This window comes from Moschus berezovskii, chromosome 26, assembly GCF_049115385.1.
Source record: "Moschus berezovskii isolate FMDL1 chromosome 26, NW_MosBer_1.0, whole genome shotgun sequence".
Taxonomy (NCBI): Eukaryota; Metazoa; Chordata; class Mammalia; order Artiodactyla; family Moschidae; genus Moschus; species Moschus berezovskii.
Window position 1 is genome coordinate 6,538,862 of NC_142485.1, and position 23,126 is coordinate 6,561,987.

Sequence of the window (23,126 nt, forward strand, 5' to 3'; positions counted from 1 at the left end):
CAAAGGGCCTGAAGGGACCAGGAGGCGGGCCGCTCACACTGCTCCCATGAGAACTGCTTTGCGGGGAGACCGACAGGGGCTTCCATTCTCCCAGGTCACCTGGTGACAGCGCTCACAGAAGAGCCCCACCCAGAAGTAACGATCCGAACGGTAAGCAAGGCACAGCCAGACCAGGGCGGACACAAAGTCTAACATGAGCCCGACAGCCGGGCCTCTTCGATGAGCGCGCCTCCGCTCCTGGCTGGATCTTAGACAGACCGGCCGCGCAGGAGCCAGAGAACACGCCCTGCGTGGCTCCCTGACCCTGAGTGTACAGAGACACTACAGCCTGCAGACTTAGGAAGAAAAAAAAGTGTCAGACATTGTGATATTTTATATTGATTACACATGGAAATGAGAGCATTTGGGACACACTGTGTTCCACTGAAAAAACCTTATTACAATGAATTGTTTCTTTTTCTTCTTACATGTGGCTGCTGCTGCCACCAAGTCGCTTCAGTCGTGTCCGACTCTGTGTGACCCCATAGACGGCAGCCCACCAGGCGCCGCCGTCCCTGGGATTCTCCAGGCAAGAACACTGGAGTGGGTTGCCATTTCCTTCTCCAATGCATGAAAGTGAAAAGTGAAAGTGAAGTCGCTCAATTATGTCCGACTCTTCGCGACCCCATGGACTGCAGCCCACCAGGCTCCTCTGCCCATGGGATTTTCCAGGCAAGAGTACTGGAGTGGGGTGCCATCGCCTTCTCCTACTAAATACCTAAAATTACATGTGTGCTTTGCATTATATCTCTATCGGACAGAGCTGGTCTAGACCCCCTGAGATCCCCAAATTGAAATATTCTTGTAGCGACTTCACTCTCACTTTTCACTTTCATGCACTGGAGAAGGAAATGGCAACCCACTCCAGTGTTCTTGCCTGGAGAATCCCAGGGATGGCGGCGCCTGGTGGGCTTCTGTCTATGGGGTCGCACAGAGTCGGACACAACTGAAGTGACTCAGCAGCAGCAGCAGCAGAGATATCGTGCAAATGAGTTAATCTAATACATTAATTGATGTTAGTATATTGTTTAGTTGCTCAGTCGTGCCTGACTCTGTGATCCCATGGCCTGCAGCATGCCAGGTTTCCCTGTCCCTCATCTCTGGGAGCTTGCTCAAACTCATGTCCATCGAGTCGGTGGTGCCATCCAACCATCTGGTCCTCTGTTGCCCCCTTCTCCTCCTGCCCTCAGTCTTCCCCAGCATCAGGGTCAGTATGATACTCACAGCAGAAAAACGGAGGGAAACGGGCCTTATAGGTAAGTTCACCCAATACCATCTCATTTTCATAGCCAGAAACCAAGGTCCAGAGAAGAATGAGACTAAAGTGGCCTAACTTCCAGGCCATGCCTTTTCCTCATTTCACTGTTTTATAACTGCAAGCTTTTGTGCCCTTTTCTTGCAGACAGTACCTTCACCCCAAGCAGTGACGCTCCTCAGAGCAGACATTTCAGGCATGAGGACGGATTTAAGGACAGTCACTGCAGGGCTCATGACTGACTCTCTGTTCTGCTTCTCAATCATCTGTTTAAAATGTGATTCAAAGGCTCCCTGTTGCTAAGCTTCTCCTCCCTTCAAAAGCGTGCGTCATCTTTTACAGATGAAAACCCAGAGCTCTGCAGCCCTCGCTCACCATGCCGTGCAAAATGCAATTCCAAACGGCAACGCAAAACCCCTGCCTCTGATGTGAACTGGACTTGTAGGTCTGGGCAACTGCTGGACTTGGGTCTCTAGCTTTGGACTCTAACACTTAGTCTTCTACTAGAAAAAGAAAATTTCTAAACTTCCGCAAGAAGTCAATTAACCTGCCACATCTTAGCTTCTCAGATCCACACATAATCACCTTTGTGCTCTTTTCTGTAAAGGAGATATCACTGGATTTAGGCTACACTCTGTTCCTGAGACTGGCTGCTAATCTCCTAGGAAGGTGGGGAAATTCCCCATACTTTCACTCTGGAGGAAGAAAATGATCATGGCTATCTCCGTACATTTACAACCAAGTCCACTCACAAATTAGCAGCCGGATCATCTTGTCTAAGTGACACATTTGCCCGGGGACAGCTGGCAGTGCCCTGAGATATGTCCTTGCACTCACTGCTCCTGTGAGAGGAGAAGTGGTCCAGAATGTGAAAATTACTTATGTGACGTTGACGGATAAAAACTGTGCCATCTGAAGAAACAGAGCTAAGATCACAGTCAGAGAATCTGTTCAAAAAGAAATACATCAAACTGCGCACCCACCCACCCAGTCAACAAATAACCCCACAGTAAAACTGAGGGCCTGCAACCAGAAACATATTTATGTCCACTTCAAGCTGTCTTGCGTCTCCTTCATGGCACTATATGGAATGTGCTCTTGTTCTCAAGTACATCAGTTTCAGAAGGAACTATGCCATGTTACATGCCACCAAAAATTAGAAATTCAGAAAAAGATGCAGCATGCCTCAAGAGTGTCCTAGATTTTTTTCGATTTAAAATTTAGAGAGATTTACATGTCTTGTTAGAACGGACATTTGCTGTTGCTAAAATTGCACTTCCAGCCATGTGGTTGGTGTGGGTCCTGCCTGCCTTAAGCCATAAGCACTTTCTGCTCCAGGCTGAAATTCAGGAGTGAGCATGCGGCTGAATTCCAGCCCATTCAGCAAGGGGCCTTTGTTCTGCACTTGAGCAGAACAAAGCTGAGCCACCAGGGACACAGACTTCTATTCCTGCTGGACTGGACCCTGAGAACACATGTACCTGGAAGTAACCATTTTCTAACCATGAAGAGACAGTGGATTCAAAGCCCATACTCAAAGATCTAAAGCATAAAGCACATCCAAGGTTCTGCAGCATCTGTATAGGAATGGCAAAGTCAACCGCGTTCAGGAGCCAGGGTGACAACACAAATGTGGACCCTGCCAGGCTGGGTATACTAGCGGGTGGTGGGAGGACCCTGCTGATCTTCCCTAAACGCATTCAAATCTCAGCACCAACAAATCCAGCACCGCAAGGGCCAAAGAAAATGTTCCAACCTTAGGTCTGCTGGAAGTGCCCTGTGCTGCCTGCCAGGTCTCCATGGCATCACAGTGAACCCGGGAGCTGCTGGGAGCCTGCCCTCAGCACTCGCTCCTCAATCAGCCTCTGACAGTCCAGTTGCCCTTCTAATAGGTTTGAACCGCTAGAGTTGCCCTTTCCCTACTCACGTCTAAGACTTATTAATAACTTATGCCACTGAAAACACCTTAACTGTCACTTGAAAAACATCCTGGAGCAAACAGTATTTTCACTTCAACTGCAAAGAAACAAAAAACCAAATTTCTGGGGCCAAGTTCAGTGCAGGCGAGGGAATTCCTGTAACAGGGCCGAGGGGCATCAGGCATAGCCCAGGCTCCTGTGCTTCGAGCGGCTGGAGCTTTGTAAGTTTTTATGTGACAAACACCACCCACCTGTCCCACATCCTGATAAATTTCCAAATGTACCAGACACATGGAGATCGATTCAACATTTTTAAGTGAAAAGGGAACTGAATAGAGTAGAAATGAGTTAAGTCAAAAGGAAGTGGCGCTATTTCTGATATTTATTTTTTGAAAACTGGGAAATGACAGTGAGTTTCTTACAAAGACTTGTGATGCCTAACAACACTGTCAGAGGTGAGATCAGACTCCACGTGAACCCTTGGAAGCAATCGATAGCCACAGCTTTGGGGAACCAATTCAATCAAGAACAAAGCAATGCCACCCCACCCCTCCCAACCTCCCGCTGCATAGGCAGTAGAGAGAGAGGCATGGACTTGGTTAACTACAGGGGTTCTGAGCGGAGTTTGCTGCCTTCAGTGATAGCATGTCGGCTTCTTACAGGTTAAGGCTGAAGTTGATGTAAGTCTCCTTGTCCTCTGCAGACTTTTTATAGACTTCAAAAATAAACAGGGCTTCCCTGGTGGCTCAGTGGTAAAGAATCCACCTGCCAATGCAGGAGACATGAGTTCTATCCCTGGTCCAGGGAGATTCTACATGCCGAGGGCAACTAAGCTCATGCGCCACAACTCCTGAGCCTGTGCTTAGGGCCTGGGAGGCACGACTCCCGAGCCAAGGTGCCACCACTACTGAAGCCCGCATGCCCCAGAGCCCGTGTTTCCTGGTGAGAGAAGCCCCTGTAATGAGACCACCACGCGCCGACACTAGCGAGGAGCCCTGGGTCGCTGCAACTAGAGAAAAGCCAGTGCACTGCAATGAAGACCCAGAACAGCCCAAAATAAACAAACAATGTAATTCAGTCAAGTTCAGCTTCAAACACACAGAAACCACCCCTGAACCTTCTCATTTGCCAGAGTTTCTAATTATTTACTGTCAGGCAGGGTTAAGAGAATTTCCGAGTGCTGCAAATGTGGCCCACCTGAAGAACTGTCTGTACTCAGAGCAATCTGGGATATAAAGAACGAAATGCACCCAGTTAACAACTGTGTTACTACCAGGGGCTTAATATTCTAACAGAATGAAGGTGCTTTTCATGCCAAGATGTGAAAATTACTAGAGCTGCTCTGAAACCGCAGGGAGTCCCTACCATGGGAGCAGGTGAGAGAGCAGGCCTGGCTGGGGCTCCTCCCCGGAGACAGGGATGTAGGTGGGACTCAAGATGCCCCTCCGGTCCCTGCCCGTCTGGGGTCACAGGGAGCCGCAGGCACTGCTGTCTGTTTATCACGTCTGTTTTCAAGGGGGCTACTAAGCTTTCCTCTGATGTTGCCTTATTCCATTTATTTACTCAGCAAGTATGCATGAGCGCTTGGTCCCTCTTCTAGAAGGTCCCAGCTTCTAGGAGCTGAGGGAAGAACAGTGAACAAGTACACAGGAAGGTCCTTGACGTTCGCACACCCTCGCCCCTACCCCGCGGGGACAGTCCGTCATGCTCAGACCCCCCATCCGGGGAACAGAGCAGCCTGCGGGGGAAGCCTTAGAAAGCTGGATGCTCTGAGGGCACCGCTGCAGGGACATGCCCAAGACACAGCCTGGTGGCTGAAATAACAGCAGAGTGGACCCCACGAGACACACTACTTCAACTTTCAGTTCCTGAAAAGTAACGGTTCACTTAAAAAAAAGAGACTACTTCACAAAAACCTTTTCAGATAACCTCTAAGAAGCGAGGGGACCATCCGCCTTTCTGGTACACAGGTCAGTGAGGTTCACAGACACTCCAACGCGCCTGACGTGTTACCATATGGGAAGATGTTAACGAGCCAAAGTCCTGGAACGCAACCTTCGCGTGCCTTGATGTGACGATTTGATGAAAGCGAGACTTACCTGCACAAAGGCTGGTCTAAAGCTCATGTCAGGAAATGGAAATGCTGGCTTTGGCCGGATTACATTTTTGGAAAAGGGGCTCCAACAGGAGGTTCAAAGCAGGGGGAGCGTCTACCAGGGGCGACCCTTCCTTGGTCCTGCGGCCACCCCGGCCTCCCAGGTGCAGACTCGCAGCCTTGGAGCCAAAGGCTCATAGCGAGGTGTTGAGAGCTGGCAGCAGGGGCCTGAGGAGCTGGGAAATTAATCAGCACGTGTGAAACTAACAGGCTGGCAGCTGAAAGCCACTCCAGACGTGTGAAGAATTATGATAGATTTCTGAGGACTCCCATTTCCCAAGAACGAACAGGTGTGGGCAAAGATGAGCCGCTTAGTAAATTTGTTTTTTAAAAAAGTATTTTTTCAAGAAGTCTTTGACTGGGAAGGCTTCCAACGTTTTAGCTAATAAACTTTCACCTTTAATAAAAGGAAGATTTTTCTTCATCTGCACAGAGCAAGGCCTGGCTTAACCATGAAGAAAAACTGGCACATGGGTCTTCGCGGCACCAAATGACACAGTTTATAACTCCGAAATCTAAGACTTTTAAAAGCTTCCATGAAACCCTGTCCAATTCAACGAGCAAGCACAGGGCAGAGATGTGAAGAGGACCTGAGGCCCCTGCTCTTGAGGGCTCACAGTCTCAGGGGGCAGACGCTGTGGGACCGACCGCAGATGCAAAGACCCTGAAACCACCCCAACAGGAGCCCCTGAGCAGGACGGGGACCAGAAGGCTGAGAGCAGGCTTTTCACAGGAGGCGTCTGGGCTGCACCCTGAAAGACGAACAGGACTCTCAGAAATGAAAGGAGGGAAGAGCAGCTGGGGCAGAATAAGGCACCTGGTGGCTCAAAAGGTAAAGAATCTGCCTGCAATGCAGGAGACCGGGGTTTAATCCCTGGGTCGGGAAGATGCCCTGGAGAAGGAAATGGCAACCCACTCTAGTATTCTTATCTGGAGAATCCCATGGACAGAGGAGCCTGGCAGGCTACAGTTCGTGGGGTCTCAAAGAGAAGGACACGACTGAGCAGCTCACTTTCTTTTTTTCTTTTCAAAGTAGATGAACAAAGGCATAACAGCGAGTTTGGAGACGGTAAAGTAGCAGAAAAATGACTGAGCTCACGGAGGTCGTGCTGGGAAGACCTGTGCTGTGGACAGACAGAAGGAACCCAAATCCTCTCAGATTAAGGACTGGACTTTATCAGAAGGTAAATTGTTGGGGGAGGTGAAGGGGAAAACCAAGGGCAGCTGTTGACAGAAGCATGCCTTAGAAAACCGTCAGGAGTTGTGTAGGATGGGCTGAAGACAGAAGTGCCGCCAGGCTCAGGAGAGAGGTGGAAAAACCTGGGCCCTGGGCAGAGGGGGCCGAAAGGCGAAGCTGGTGGCGGCAGGAGAGGCAGCAGAGCAGGGCGCTGGGCTCCGGTGTCTGATGAGGTCTGGGGCGATGGGTCAGGGCGAGGCTGCTCAGATGATGCTGTGTTCCAAGCCCAAGGAAGCAGCATGATTGTAAGATGGGAAAGAAGATGAATAAGAATAGACCAGATCTACAAAGCGAAAGGATAGCTAAGACAGATTCAACACACTCCGCAGAAAACAATTATATAAAAATTAAAAGATAACTGCTCTTAATTTTGAACTAAGGCCATGTACTTAAATCAAGGATCCTTTCAGTGTCTTCGAGTGGCAGCTGATGGGGCAGTCACAGTTAAAACATAACCCGGACACTCACCGGGGAGAAAATGCAGCTGAAGGTGCGGACACGCTAAGTCACTTCAGTCGTGTCTTTGCCACCCTACGGACTATAGCCCGCCAGGCTCCTCTGTCCATGGGGTTCTCCAGGCAAGAATACTGGAGCGGGTTGCCACACCCTCCTCCAGGGGATCTTCCCGACTCAGGGATTGACACTGCCTCTCTCCTGTCTCCTGCTTGGGAAGGCAGGTTCTTGACCACTAGCGCCACCTGGGAAGCCCCTTAACCCAAGGTAACATTAGCTGTTCACGGTGCTTTCAACTCGCTTTTAGGTTTTCTGTCTTTCCAGATTGCACGGATCCTCCCCATTCCGTTTAGTGGCCACGCGTGCTGGAGTACTGGATGTGCCCCGACTTGGTTTCCCGGCCCCCGTGTGAAGGGCAGGAGTGGCAGGAGAGCTGCCTCTGTTGCCTAGCAGCCAGAGCGCACACGGAAGACACGCCACGGCCCCCCGCAGCTCGTTTCGTCCGCGGTCCTTTTTCTGACTCAGACTCTGCTGGAAGAGATGCAGAAATAGAGAAAGCAGCTGCCCACCCCGGCATGTCCATCGACTGTTGTTTTTTTGTGTCGCAGCCAGCACATGCTATTCCAACCAGCAGGCGATCTGCTTTTAAGCCTAAAAACTGACAGTTATTCTTTGATGCTTAAATAGAACCATGAACATGAGGGGCCACTGTGACGGAGACCCTGTCTGGAGCTCAGGGAGAGAGAGGGTCAGGGCTCACTGCCCACAGATACGGTAGCTATAAAAAACCCTGCCTCATGGAAACATCCTAAGGTAGCTCAGGTAACAGGCATGGTGACATTTAGGTTCAACACACCTCAAACTCCAGATAGTGGTCTTTGAGCTTGTACTCGTCCACTTCCTTGGCTTTAACCTTCTTGTCCGGCGGGTAGGAGCGGTGCTCCGCCAGCTCCGTGGTGATCTGCCTCAGCTTGCTCTCGTGCGATTTCAGCTGCTCCTCCTGCAGGGGAGCATTAAGCCATTGAGCATCCAGAAAATGAAATCAGGAAACAATTGCAGTGCAGTTTTAAAAGACCCCTCAGGATGAATGACTTTCATTCCTCCAATGTCCCACCCGCTTTCTCAGCCAGGTTCCACGTGTACCTTCTGTTGACTGAAAAAGATGGTCACAACCTAAAAGTGAAGAGCTATGTTTCATTCAGGTGGGAATTTTTAGGACTCCAAGCCCAGGAGACAGCATCTCAAGGGACCCTGAGAGAACTGCTCTGAGGAGGTGAGGGGAGAAGTCAGGTCATATTCAAATTTTGTAACAAAGGGCAGGTAGTCTTATCATCAAAAGATTACTGTTAAAGGAAACCAGATATCCCAAGTTAAGGAATTTAGCGCTTTTCTAGGTATGGAAGATGCGAGACCCTCCGCTCACTGACATCATTTCTTTCATTGCATCTCAGCTATCCTGGGCCAGGAGTCTGTGTTTTTCACACCCTGAGCTAACCTTGGGCTCCCCGCAGGGAGCGGCTGTAGTCTGATGGCTGTTAGACCACAGGTATTCTTCTCTCTCCTGAGTACCCTTAGGCTCAGCTTGGGGGGCTGATGATGTGACGTCCTTGTTTACTGACAGGGCAGGAAATCTTTCATTCCTCACTTTGAAAAATGGAATCCAGGGCCAAGGCCAGCAGCCCCGGCCAGGCCCTGGTCTCCCGAGAGAGACTCCAGCAGGTACGGCACCGAGCACCCGTGCTAAGGGCTGCACGATCGGACATCTCCACGTCATGACCTCAGCAGGGCCGTCCTGTCACTGTGGGTGAAGACCTACCCAAATATTTTCCTTTTTGAGACAAGCAATGCCTTCAAGAATAATGTTCTGAAGGCTGTTATTCTAAAAACTACAGTAACCTATGCTTTCCCCTCCCAAATAGTAGAGGTTCTGACATCCCTCAACTACAAATTTACTGAGGCACATTTAACTTGTTTTCTGGTTTCTATGGGCTGTTACAAATGATGCTACATCCTTATAGATGTTGCCCAGTGAATATGAGCAAGGTGTTCCTACGGCATACAGGCACATCTTGCGTTATTGCGGTTTGCAGATAATGTGTTTTTTCCAGACTGAAGGTCTGTGGAAGCCCTGTGTGGGGCAAGTCTGTTGATGCCATCTCTCTAACACGGCTCGCTCTGGGCCTCTCTGCCACATTTGGTGCCTCTCAAAATATCTCAAACCTGTTCTTTATAATTACTTTGTTACAGCGGTCTGAGATCAATGATCCTTGCTGACACCACTACAGTTTCATGGAAGGCTTGGATGATGATGGTTAATACTGAGCAATGAAACATTTCTTCATTAAGCTAGATACATTGTTTTTCTGGACATGATGCTATTACACACTTAATAGGCTGGGGTCTAGTGTAAGCCTAACCATCATATGCACTGAGAAACCAGAAGAGTGTGTGACTTGCTTTATTGAGATATTTATTTTATTGCAATGGTCTGAAACCAAATCCACAATGTCTCTGAAATCTGTGATCACCAAGAGGTGAAGTTTCTGGGTTTTAGAAAATGCATATCTTTAATATAATGCTAAACTGTTTTCCAAGTGTTTCCACAGCTTACATTTCCACAGTAGGCTTGAAGACTCCCATTGCTCTACACCCTTGTCAAAACTTGATGTGACATCAAACTTGCAAATTGTTGCTAATTTCATGGGTATAAAATGATTTGAATTTACATTTTCCTGATTACAAGTAAGGATGAACACTTTCATATATTTACAGGACTTCCTCTTCTGTGATCTGGCTGCTGAAATACTGGACCCATTTTTCGACTGAGTCCAGATTTGTGAAGTATAGTGATTTGTAGTTTATTGCTTATAGTGTATAGTTTGGGTAGTGGTGGTGGTTTAGTTGCGAAGTTGAGTCTGACTCTTTGTGACCCCATGGCTCTGCTGTCCATGGGATTCTCCAGGCAAGAATACTGGTTTGCCATGGGTTGCCATTTCCTACACTGGGGGATCTTCCCAACCCAGGAACCAAACCCCGGTTTCTGATAATGCAGGCAGATTCTTTACTGACTGAGCTACAAGGGAAGCCAGTGCATAATTTATTCCCAGTCAAATAAATGTCCAAATTCAACGTGCAGAGCTTTATTCCAACTTCACTGCCTCCAGGAAGAATCAAGGAACGAATCTCAAAATAACAATATTTTAAAATCACCTCTTGCCAATGATGCAAAACCTCGATAGAATCAGAGGAAATATCAGTCAAATCCATATTAAGAGACTTTCTGCAAAATAAATGGCTTGTAATCTTTAAAAATGTCAAGATCATTAAAGTTAAGGGAAAAGCAGCAAAGAAAATTACACTCCTTAAATCTATTTTGACTAATGAAATAAAAATTCCAAGTGGCTCTTATGGGCATAGATAGGTACAAACTGCAAATTACCCCAAGGTTAGAATCCCACGACAGAGGGATTTTCCTGATAAAAACAAAAGTAAAAACAGAGAAGCAGGAAGGTAACAGCACAAGATGCAGCGTGTCCCCAGCCTCACACGGACTGTCATATCTGTAATATCCACAGGGAAGACGGACGAGCAGGAACCTCCCTGTTTTCTTCCCTTTTATCTTTGCTCTCGCAATCCATTAGGGGAGCAGACAGGCCACTCTCACGGGACAACACTAATGAAAGGTTTCTCACAGAGGCAGAAATGCACCAAAGTTCAACAAAAGGGAACAGACAGCAAATGGCAGGTACCTGTTGAAACGGTTTCATATTAGGAAGTCACAACTTAAACATCAGCATTAAAGGATGCAGGAAAAACTACTGCCATCTGTCAACAGATGTTCACTGGTAGTACTTTTGATCGCACATACAATGAAATTTTATCCAAAAGGCAAGTTTCAAATGATGTCACTAAATATTGAATTTTTCCTTATATAATATTTTGACTTTGAAGAAAATTTCATATTTTCCTTTAAAATACCAAACTCTAATCTCATGAAGAGACGTCTTAGCTGATGAGGCGATGGGCACAGGTGAGCTAGCTGCTCACGACCTTGCAGTGAGTCCAGGGCTGAGGTAGGGCCAAAGCCTCCCCTTCGAGGCTCAGCTGGACGGTTCCGCCACCAGCCAGGCCCAAGTCAGCTCCGCATCCTTTTATATCAAGCACAAGGCTCAGGGAAGGGAGGGAAGCTTGAGGTGGACACAGCTGTCCACCTGCACACCTACTAGGCGACAGGCGCTGTGTGTGTGTGTGCGTTCAGTCCTACCTGACTCTTAGTGACCCCATGGACTGCAGCCCGCCAGGCTCCTCTGTCCATGGGTTTCTCCAGGCAAGAACACTGCAGTGGGTTGCCATGCCCTTCTCCAGGGGATCTTCCTGACTCAGGGATCGAATCTGCATCTCTTGTGTCTCCTGCACTCTGCTCAGTGCTTTTTTTGCTATGGAATACATAATTCCAGGAACTCAACAGTGAAAGAGATCCTTCGTCACTCCTCTAACCTCTTCCTCTTGGAGGCCGTGGAGATACAGAAAGATCAAGTCTTTGCTGTAGGCCCCAGGGGTAAAGGCAGAGGAGCAGCAGCCCCACTGTCCCAACTCTGATCCTCCAGACAACTGTATAAACCCCAAAGAGCTGCTGAAAACACGAGCTTCAAAACCGTCTGCTCCCTCCTGGATCAGCGCTGAACTCAGCCATCAAGGCTGTCAGTAAACTCATCTGTCCTTGTCTGCCTTCTCTCCCTGCGGCTCTCAGATACGCGGGTATTAACCCAGATCCTTTCTCCAAATTCCATTCAAGGCCAGAATCCCCAGACGTCACAGCCTCTTCTACTTCTGTATCTATAGCACTTAAATGTCCACGTGTGTGCGCGCTAAGTCCCTTCAGTCGTGTCCAACTCTTTGTGACCCCACGGACTGTGACCCACCAGGCTCCTCTGTCCATGGAGATTCTCCAGGCAAGAACACTGCAGTGGGTTGCCATGCCCTCCTCCAGGGGATCTTCCTGACCCAGGGATCGAGCCCGTGTCTCCTATGGGTCCTGCACTGCAGGCAGATTCCTTACCACTGAGCCACTGGAGAAGCCCTACATGTCCACACCACATGCTTATTAACAAAATATACCCGAACCTCTGAAAATTTTATCTTCCTTACTGATTACAAGCTCTCTGAAGGCAGAGAGAGGTCATTTCCCCTTCTCTCAGCTCCTGGGGGTCTAGTATGGTGCTGGGCAGGGGGAGAGCAAGAGGCATGGTTCTGGCTTGTAGAAGTCACCTAACCAACATCCAGCACCTAGGGACCGAAGATGAGTCTCAGCTCTTTTTATAACGTCCACACACCTCACAAGGCACCCGACACTTGGTCTCCTTAGGAAACACGAGCCGAATAAATGGATTTTTTTTTTTTTAAAGGGGGAAGGTAGAGAGGGAGACCTCAGACTGTTTGCTTGTGCTGTTTTAAAGTAGACATGATTTAGGAGATAATGGCATTTCTAGGAATCTGCCTGGCAACTAACTATTCAAATTGCTAAATACTGCAGCTTCATCAAACCTGAGCTGCAGGAATTTAGACTAAAGAACACCTGCCTTCAAAGTGGTCCAAAGGGACAATTGCTGAAAGCCCCATCAGAAAGATTTTGTTTCATTGTTTCACTTTTAAGACGGGTTTTAAAGACCTTCAGGAGTGTTTACTGAGCTTCAGCATAGTAACCTAATCGTCTGATTGAGTACTTAGTATATGTTACATAGCTGTTGTTGTTTTAGTTGTTAAGTTGTGGACTGTAGCTAGCCAGGCTCCTCTAACCGTGGCATTTCCAGGCAAGAATCCTGGAATTGGTTGCCATCTCCTACTCCAGGGGATCTTCCTGACCCAGGGCTCAAAACTGCATCTCCAAGCCACAAAGGAAGCCCACCAATATGTTACATACAACTCTCCAATAAATGAATATGAAAGATGTCTATTCTGAAAAGGTGTAGAACACTGTAGTCCAAGTTCATGTGAAGGAGTCTAGACTGTGTCTTGTTGCTAATAGTGAGTCGGTTTTGGTTACATGACACTGAAGGAATCCTATTTTAGCCAGCACTGTGCAGGATGGATTGGAGAGAAACAAGAATCGGTCAAGAGAGACCTCAACCGGTTCTAGGAACAGGCTGCAGAGCTCTCCAAAGCGGGGCGTGTGCACCCCAGGCAAGGTGACCCACTGGGGAGGAATTTTTTAAATCAGCATTGAGGCATAATTCACACATTACTATACAAATCTCCCATGTGAAATGTACAATTTAGAGCTCTTAAATATATTCCCAGGGCTGTGAAACCATTGCATTTAATTTTATGACATTTTAGTTCCCCTAAAAGGAACCTTTTGGAATGGAATCACATGACACGCTCTTTTTGTGGCTGGCTTTTCACGTAGCAAGGTTCCCAAGGCTCATCCACACTGGAGTGTGTCAGCACTGCATTCTTTAACGGCTGAATCAAGCCCCATTGTGTGGCTATGTAACAGCTCATTCATCCAAGCATCAGCTGGCACCCATGTCCGCCTTAGGTTGTTATGAATAATACTGCTGCAAACAGTCGTGTAAAGTTTTTATGTGAGTGCATGTATGCATTCTCTTGTTATCAAAGCAGGAGTGAAACTGCTGTGAAACACGGCTATATTTAATCATTTGATAAACCACCGAAGTGTTTTACATTCCTAGCAGCAATATACAAGAGTTGCAATTTCTCCCTAACCTCACCACTACATTACTTTTCATAAAAAATTTAAAAATGTATAGCCATCCTAATGGTATCGCATGATTCTGATTTGTATTTCCCTAATGACTGAGCGACTTCACTTTCACACACTGGAGAAGGAAACGGCAACCCACTCCAGTGTTCTTGCCTGGAGAATCCCAGGGACGGGGGAGCCTGGTGGGCTTCCGTCTATGGGGTCACACAGAGTCGGACACGACTGAAGTGACTTAGCATAGCATAGCATAATGACTAATGAAAGGCAATGAAAGGGAATGCCAAAGAATGCTCAAACTACAACACAATTGCACTCATCTCACAGGCTAGTAAAGTCATGCTCAAAATTCTCCAAGCCAGGCTTCAGCAGTATGTAAACCGTGAACTCCCAGATGTTCAAGCAGGTTTTAGAAAAGGCAGAGGCACCAGAGATCAAATTGCCAACATCCTCTGGATCATGGAGAAAGCAAGAGGGTTCCAGAAAAACATCTATTTCTGCTTCATTGACTATGCCAAAGCCTTTGACTGTGTGGATCACAATAAACTGTGGAAAATTCGGAAAGAGATGGGAATACCAGACCACCTGACCTGCCTCTTGAGAAACCTGTATGCAGGTCAGGAAGCAACAGTCAGAACTGGACATGGAACAACAGACTGGTTCCAAATAGGAAAAGGAGTACGTCAAGGCTGTATATTGTCACCTTGCTTATTTAATTTATATGCAGAGTACATCATGAGGAATGCTGGGCTGGAAGAAGCACAAGCTGGAATCAAGATTGCTGGGAGAAATATCAATAACCTCAGATATGCAGATGATACTACCCTTATGGCAGAAAATGAAGAGGAACTCAAAAGCCTCTTGATGAAAGTGAAAGAGGAGAGTGAAAAGGTTGGCTTGAAGCTCAACATTCAGAAAACAAAGATCATGGCATCTGGTCCCATCACTTCATGGGAAATAGATGGAAAAACAGTGGAAACAGTGTCAGACTTTATTTTTTGGGGCTCCAAAATCAGTGCAGATGCTGATTACAGCCATGAAATTAAAAGACGCTTACTCCTTGGAAGGAAAGTTATGACCAACCTTGATAGCATATTAAAAAGCAGAGACATTACTTTGCCAACCAAGGTCCGTCTAGTCAAGGCAATGGTTTTTCCCATGGTCATGTATGGATGTGAGAGTTGGACTGTGAAGAAAGCTGATCGCCGAAGAATTGATGCTTTTGAACTGTGGTGTTGGAGAAGACTCTTGAGAGTCCCTTGGACTGCAAGGAGATCCAACCAGTCCATTCTAAAGGAGATCAATCCTGGGTGTTCATTGGAAGGACTGATGCTAAAGCTGAAACTCCAATACTTTGGCCACCTCATGCGACGAGTTGACTCACTGGAAAAGACTCTGATGCTGGGAAAGGTTGGGGGAGGGAGGAGAAGGGGACAACAGAGAGTGAGATGGCTGGATGGCATCACCAACTCTGTGGACATGAGTTTGAGTGAACTCTGGAAGTTGGTGATGGACAGGGAGGCCTGGCGTGCTGTGATTCATGGGGTCGCAGAGAGTCGGACACGACTGAGCGACTAAACTGAACTGAACTGAATGACTAATGATATTCAGCACTTCTTATGTTATATTGATAGTAGACATTTTATTAAAAAGATTCAATACATATATTGAAGGATACCTACTCAAATATTGAGTACTGACAAGGCAAAGGATCCAAAATATCAGGACACCAGAGGTCAAGATGACCAGTCTGGACTGAGGGACATGGGTATGGCAGAAAGATGTTTAGGAAGAAGGAGTGGCTGGACTGAGAGCGTGACCCTGAGTGGGTGGGCAGGCGGGGCTCTGGCCAGCAAGGGAGATGCCCGGAGAAGGAAGCCATCCTTGGGGGTCTCCGCTCCTCATGACCGCCGCCGTGCAGGAGGTCACCGAGAGGGCGGGTCAGCCGCTGACCCTGGAGCTGGGCCGTCGGAGGCTCCTCGCCCAGCCCCCGACCTCGGGATGTGCCTTCTTCTTGCCTTCCCCATGCAAGGAGCTGCCCCAGGTCATGGCCTTGAGACAGCAGGTGGTGCTGGGACCATCTGGACGAATGACTGAATCCAGTCAAGGCTCCTCATAAACCTCAAGATCCTGGAGGCAAGGGCAGGGTCGGCTTGTCTCTCGGCCACTCCAGACTCGTCAGTAAGCTCCCCTGTGCTAAATCCGCCCCGAGCAGCCCGCAGTGGCTGCCCCTATCTCTGGCCTCCCCTGGCCGTCCTCACACGGGGCCAGTCTGTGGACCAACGCCGCCCCCTCTCCCGGGCCTCGGCATGGCTGCCCTGCGGTCAAACCACGGGATGGATAACATGAGGCTGGAAGCAAACACAGCCCTCTCCTGTCTGTGATCCGTGCTCTTGCAAGGCCTGGCCCTCCACAGGGGGCACTCGGTGGCCATCCAGAGTCAGCCTCTAACGGGACCATGGCTGGGAGTCAAAGAGGGAAACAGGACAAGGCAGTCGGGGGGACGACCCCTGCAGGAGGCGTGGTCTCCAGGGGACGCGCGGGAGGGAGGCACATGTGTTGCAGGGCAGGGTCTCTGATCTGCAGGGCGGGTGGCTGGACGCAGGGTGGTTCTTAGAAACACACACATTCCTGGGGACCCCGGCCCAGACCTGATGGATGGAGGAGTGGGCGGAGATGAGAAAGGTGCATTTTAGATAAGTCCCCTGGTAATTATTATGGGAGTTAATGTTTGAAAATGACTACCCCATGAGCAGAAAAGGAGGCCCGACAGATCCTAAAGACGGCCAGCCACGAAGTCCTAAGTCTGCAGTGCTACACGGAAGGAGAAGCACTTAAAACATTTTCACACCAGTCTCTCCACCTGCGACAGGAAGAGAAATGTGCTCTGGCAACAGGGCCGCAAAAACAACTACAAGAAGGCGACTCCTCCCACACAGCAGAGCTGCTCGGAAAGAACCATGCCGCACTGACAATCATCAGTTTCAGGAACGGTGGCTAATATGCTTTGGAGAGGAGACAAGAATAAAATTAAAGAGAAGCTTGCAAATGACAGGGTGATGAACAGTGTCTTTAAAAGCACCAATCTTCTAATTGTTCCTAACACTGGTTAACTTTTTTTTTTTTTCCAGCAGGGCTCTCACCCTGGTAATATGTCCGTTTTGTAGACTGAAATTATCCAAGCGGTCCGGCGTGCCGGGGAGGGGCGGCGGGCTGTGGAGCAGGGAGAGACGGCCGGGCCTGAGCGGAGGCTCCGGGCGGCGGAGGCCGCGGCCCCGCGGGGCGCGCGCGGTGCCCGGAGCCAGTCCCGGTTGTTACAAAGCGGGGTGACTCTGGCATCGAGTGGGCAGAGGCTGCGAATAGTGCTCGGCACCCTATGACCCACAGCGACGCAGCACGCAGGGCCCAGGTCGGCGGGGCTGCCCGCGGTGAGCCGGGAGCCTCGGCCTGAAGGCGCGGGGCGTCCAGACACGGCCCCCGGGTTCGCCGGGGTTACTGTGACTCAGCAAAGAGGACGGCGCCCAGCCTCCTGGAGCCGACGGTCTGCACACCGGCGCCCGCCCCTCTCTGGCCTGCTCTTTATCACGAGCTGGCTTCCGCATACCTGCTTCTAATTCTCCTATCACTCTCAAGGGCAAGGCGCATTTTCCACGGGTAGTGAACAAACACGATGGCCTGGGCAAAACATGTACAGAGCCAGTGATAGAATCTGAAAAAACATTCTAGACGATCTCCTCATTTCCCAGAAGGGAAACTGAGGCCCACAGAGTCGCAGTGACTCACTTGTCGGGGCGGGGGGTAGGGGTTGGGGCGGCGGCATCATCGTATTTTTTTTTTAAACAAAGAAATTAAATTCCTTAAAGGGTTTGGTCATCTTATGTGGCACAGAGGATGCTTCTTGCTGGCTGGTCACCACTTGCTTGTTTAAAATTGTGAACTCACCATTGTGATCACATTACATATGTATGTTTTACACTTCTGTGCTCAAAATGAGAAAAAATATCCAAAAATATTATGCATTTCAGTTTAAATTCCAATGTAGGGCATTTGTTTAAAATAAGAGACTCTGCCATGACAAAGGTGGTGGGGTCTTGTAAAAATACACAAATGAATAAACACACTCATTTTCACATATAAGTGACTCACCAATGTATGTACATAGTCACATTAGTCATGTCTGATTCTTTGAGAACGCCATGGACTGTAGCCCACCAGGCTCCTCTGTCCATGGGATTCTCCAGGCAAGAATACTGGAGTGGGTTGCCATGCCCTCCTCCAGGGAATCTCCCTGACCCAGGGACTGAACCCGCGGCTCTTGTGTCTCCTGCACAGGTAGGCGGATTCTTTACCACTAGAGCCACCTGGGAAACCCCACCAATGTATAGCCCACACACAAACAGGACAGAAGCACATTTTCCCAGGTGGCTCAGAGGGCAAAGAATCTACCTGCAGTGTGGGAGACCCAGGTTTGATCTCTGGGTTGGGAAGATCCCCTGGAGAAGGGAACAGGTACCCACTCCAGTATTCTTGCCTGGAGAATCTCCATGCACAGAGGAGCCTGATGGGCTACAGTCCATGGGGTCCCAAAGAGTCAGACATGGCTGAGCGACTTTCACTCACTCACATTTTCCAAGTAGAAAATAAATAGAAATGTAGGGTCCACAGTGAGAAAAGAGCAAGGAAAAGCTCACATGTTGCTCTAAAGTTACTAATGTTCCTCTTTAACTTCAGATCACCTTTTACCCCAGATCTTTTACAGGAGTAATGGCGAGAAAGACCAATCTATTCAAAAATACCAACTGGAAAACTCCTAGTGAAATTAATAAAAAAAAACTCAAGTTTTAAAAGTATTTTTGCCTCAAGTTGTTCAACTGTTTTTTGCTCCTCTTACCTTGTGTAATATAATAATATAAAGAAAACTGAGTGACAAAGAACTGATGCTTTCTAACTGTGGTGTTGGAAAAGACTCTTGAGAGTCCCTTGGACTGCAAGGAGATCCAATCAGTCCATCCTAAAGGAAATCAGTCCTGAATATTCATTGGAAGGACTGATGCTGAAGCTGAAACTCCAATCCTTTGGCCACCTAATGCGAACAACTGACTCATTTGAAAAGACCCTTTTGCTGGGAAAGATTGAAGGTGGGAGGAGAAGGGGACAACAGAGGATGAGATGGCTGGATGACATCACAGACTCAACAACATGAGTTTGAGTGAACTCCAGGAGTTGGTGATGGACAGGGAGGCCTGGCATGCTGCAGTCCATGGGGTCGCAAAGAGTCGGACACGACTGATGTGGCTTACTATTTATGTTAAGTACCTAAAATTAAAGTGGGGAAATGCATTTGGTTTGAGAGCTCACATTTTAGTTGGGTGGATGAAGAAGTCTGGCCAATAAGCAGTAAAGCCTTCCTTTTCTCTTAGGATATTTATTATCCTTGAAAGTTAAATGCCATTTTGCCTTGTAAAGTGAGCTCTTTGGTCCTGCCTTTCCCTAACAGCTTTTTTGGTAGTTAGTCCACGAACTGGACAGCAATAGCAGTGCTTACTTGGGGAGCATCAACCAAAGCACGTCAATAATAATGATGAATTTACAGAAATGAAAGACTCCTGAAACCACGTCTCGTCAGCTCTCTGCACCAGCCTGTCTCTACGCGCTTGGGCAGGGCCCCCATACATCCCTCCTTCACGTCCTCACTGCCTTCATCCCCCTGAGGGTGCCCACCATGGCTGCTCCAACTGGCACCCCTGACGCTGGTCTCACCGCAGGGGCCAGTCACCTCCTGCCACTTCACCGGAGATTTTTTTTTTGTCCTGTTTGTACCTGATCTTCCCCCCTTCTCTTGGCCTAACATTTTCCCTGTGTTTTTCTTGACTAACTTAAAAACTATTGTTCCTCAAGTCTCTGTTTGGCTCTGCCTCTGGGCACTGCTTGCAACATCTGGGGGTAAAAAGAGAGAAGGGACGCAGGAAAGGACTCTGGGGAGAAGCATCAAGAGGGAAGCAAGAGATGAGGGGGAACCCAGAGTCAGAGGGGACACCACAGTGCCCAGAGCCCACGCCCAAGGGCAGCCCCGTTCCCCACTTCACGGAGCTAACAGGGCCATCAGGAGGTCCGTAACCCTCCCACCTCCGTCCATCTCCTCCTTAACTAACTCATTTTTCCTCTTTCTATTGAAAGCGCCCTTTTCTTATATTAGTTTCCACCTCTGACACTTTCTTCCTATTGTAAAAAGAAAAAATTTTGAAGCACTGATTTGATCACATTAATTCCCTACCTACACTGCTTTCCTAAGGATGCTAGGGACTGGTGAGGCATCCAAAATCCTCCACGTGACCAAATGAGACCTTTCATCACGTGGCCTTTGCTCAGTCGGCACCAGCCGCAGAGGCTTCCCTGGCGGCTCAGCAGGGAAAAGAATCTGCCTGTGGTGCAGGAGACGTAAGAGGTGGGGGTTTATACAGAGTGAAGTAAGTCAGAAAGAAAAACACCAATACAGTGTATTAATGCATATATATGGAATTTAGAGAGATGGTAACGATGACCCTATATGTGAGACAGCAAGAGAGACACAGGTGTATAGAACGGTCTTTTGGACTCTGTGGGAGAGGGTGAGGGTGGGATGATTTGAGAGAATAGCAATAAACATGTATATCATCATATGTGAAACAGATCGCCAGTCCAGGTTCGATGCATGAGACAGGGCGCTCAGGGCCGGTGCACTGGGATGACCCTGAGGGATGGGGTGGGGAGGGAAGTGGGAGGGGGGTTCAGGATGGGGGACACATGGACACCTGGGGCGGATTCATGTCAATGTATGGCAAAACCACTACAATATTGTAAAGTAATTCGCCTCCAATTAAAATAAATTAATTAAAAAAAAAAGAGGTAGGGATTTGATCCCTGGGTTGGGAAGATCCCCTGGAGGAGGGTGTGGCAACCCACTTCAGTCTTCTTGCCTAGAGAATCCCACGGACAGAGGAGCCTGGCGGGCTTCAGTCCATGGGGCTGCAGAGTCAGACACGCGACTGAAGCAACTTAGCACCTACACACACACACACACACACACACACACACACACACACACACACACACACACACACACACACCACCCCACCCGCGCCCCGACCTCCACAGAGGAATGCTACACACACACACACACACACCCCTCCACAGAGGAATGCTCCCCCGCCTCCACACACACACACACACACACACATACACACACACACCCCTCTACAGAGGAATGCTCCCCACACACACACACACACACCCCTCCACAGAGGAATGCTCCCCCCCTCCACACACACACACACACCCCACCCCCCCTCCACAGAGGAATGCTACACACACACACACACACACCCCTCCACAGAGGAATGCTCCCCCCCCCCACACACACACACACACACACACACACACCATCCCCCCCCTCCACAGAGGAATGCTACACACACACACACCCCTCCACAGAGGAATGCTCCCCACACACACACACACACACACACCCCACCCCCCCTCCACAGAGGAATGCTACACACACACACACCCCTCTACAGAGGAATGCTCCCCACACACACACACATACACACACACACACCCCTCCACAGAGGAATGCTCCACACACACACACACACATACACACACACACACACACACCCCTCCACAGAGGAATGCTCCCCCCCTCCACACACACACACACACCCCCTCCCTCCCTCCCTCCACAGAGGAATGCTCCCCCCCCCCACACACACACCCCTCCACAGAGGAATGCTCCCCCCCTCCACACACACACACACACACCCTCCCTCCCTCCCTCCACAGAGGAATGCTCCCCCCCCCCACACACACACCCCTCCACAGAGGAATGCTCCCCCCCCCCACACACACACCCCTCCACAGAGGAATGCTCCCCCCCTCCACACACACACACACACCCCCTCCCTCCCTCCCTCCACAGAGGAATGCTCCCCCCCCTCCACACACACACATACACACCCCTCCACAGAGGAATGCTCCCCCCCTCCACACACACACACCCCCCTCCACAGAGGAATGCTCCCCCCCCTCCACACACACACATACACACCCCTCCACAGAGGAATGCTCCCCCCCTCCACACACACACACCCCCCTCCACAGAGGAATGCTCCCCCCCCTCCACACACACACACACCCCTCTACAGAGGAATGCTCCCCCCCCCCACACACACACCCCTCCACAGAGGAATGCTCCCCCCCCTCCACACACACACACACCCTCCCTCCCTCCCTCCACAGAGGAATGCTGCCCGCCGTTCACGACTTGGTACTGGAGTCGCACCTGATGACACAGCGCGGCTCCGACCTCTGCGCTGCCTCCTCTCCCTCTCGGCCTCACTCTGCTGGGCGGCCCCCTTTCCCACACCCCTCCTGCCGCCCATCCTGTGAGCGTCTCCCTCACCCCCCAAGGCCAGGCCCTGTCTGGAGCCTGCACGGTCCTCTGGACTTATCCTACATGTGCCTCTGATCAAACTGTTACAATTACTTGCTTGTTTATATTTGCCAGTTGGATCCCAGAGACTGCCTGCCTTTCTATTTCCAGAGCCAAAAATAGTCTCTGAGGTACAACAGGTGCATGATATGGTCTTATTAATAAATGTCCTGTTGATAACCATGACGTCAGGTGTGTAGAGGAGCGAGTTAATATCAAGACCTGGTTGATCACAGTCAGATGAAGTTCTCTCTATTACTGCACCGATAAGAAATTCACAAAGACATCAAAGCAGCTTCCAAAATCCTTAACAAGTCGGTGGAAATAGTGGCCCTGCAGACAGGTTTAAAACTGGTAGACGTGGCTTGTATGCGGTATCCTTAGAACAGAGTTGGAAGCAGGAAAGGAGCGCCATAAAATGTGACCTTCAGAGACGCCGACTGATAAAAGGAGGGCGGGTCCAGTGAGCACCTCCAAAGAGCGTCCTCGTGTGGTCCGTCTGCGCTCTCTGCGAAAACCACGAGGGTCCGCTCAGGTCCTCCCGAGGGTGGGAAAGGCCCTGCCTCGCTGCACTGTGAGCAGCGGGTCCCTGGGAATGCTTCCAGCATCACACACAGTTTGGGATATGGGAAAAGCTCAATAAACTGAAAAGTTAAATGAATGAGTGAAAAAAGAAAAAAGCCGGTTTTAAAGGCAGGACATCTACCCTTATCCAGGTATTTAAAAAATATGAACTGCTGGGAAAAACAAAACAAAAATAAAAGTGAGGCTGGTATAACTGAGTAGTAAACTAATTTTAGAAACGAATTCAAAGTGTGCGTCCACCCCACCTCGAGTCCGCCCACGAAGTGTAGAGGCCACGGGCACGCTGCGTTCT

The 23,126-nt window shown here is 49.3% G+C and overlaps 1 protein-coding gene across 11 annotated transcripts in view; it reads right to left on the reverse strand.

Annotated features, from left to right (window-relative positions):
* The window catches only part of PSD3 (pleckstrin and Sec7 domain containing 3), a 610,189-nt gene that overhangs the window by 22,141 nt on the left and 564,922 nt on the right, over nucleotides 1-23,126 (reverse strand). For all 11 annotated transcript variants that reach the window (XM_088832770.1, XM_088832769.1, XM_088832768.1 and 8 more), the window contains one exon: nucleotides 7,915-8,058. In XM_088832770.1, coding sequence (XP_088688896.1) covers nucleotides 7,915-8,058 — 144 coding nt within the window. The remainder of the gene's footprint in view (nucleotides 1-7,914; nucleotides 8,059-23,126) is intronic.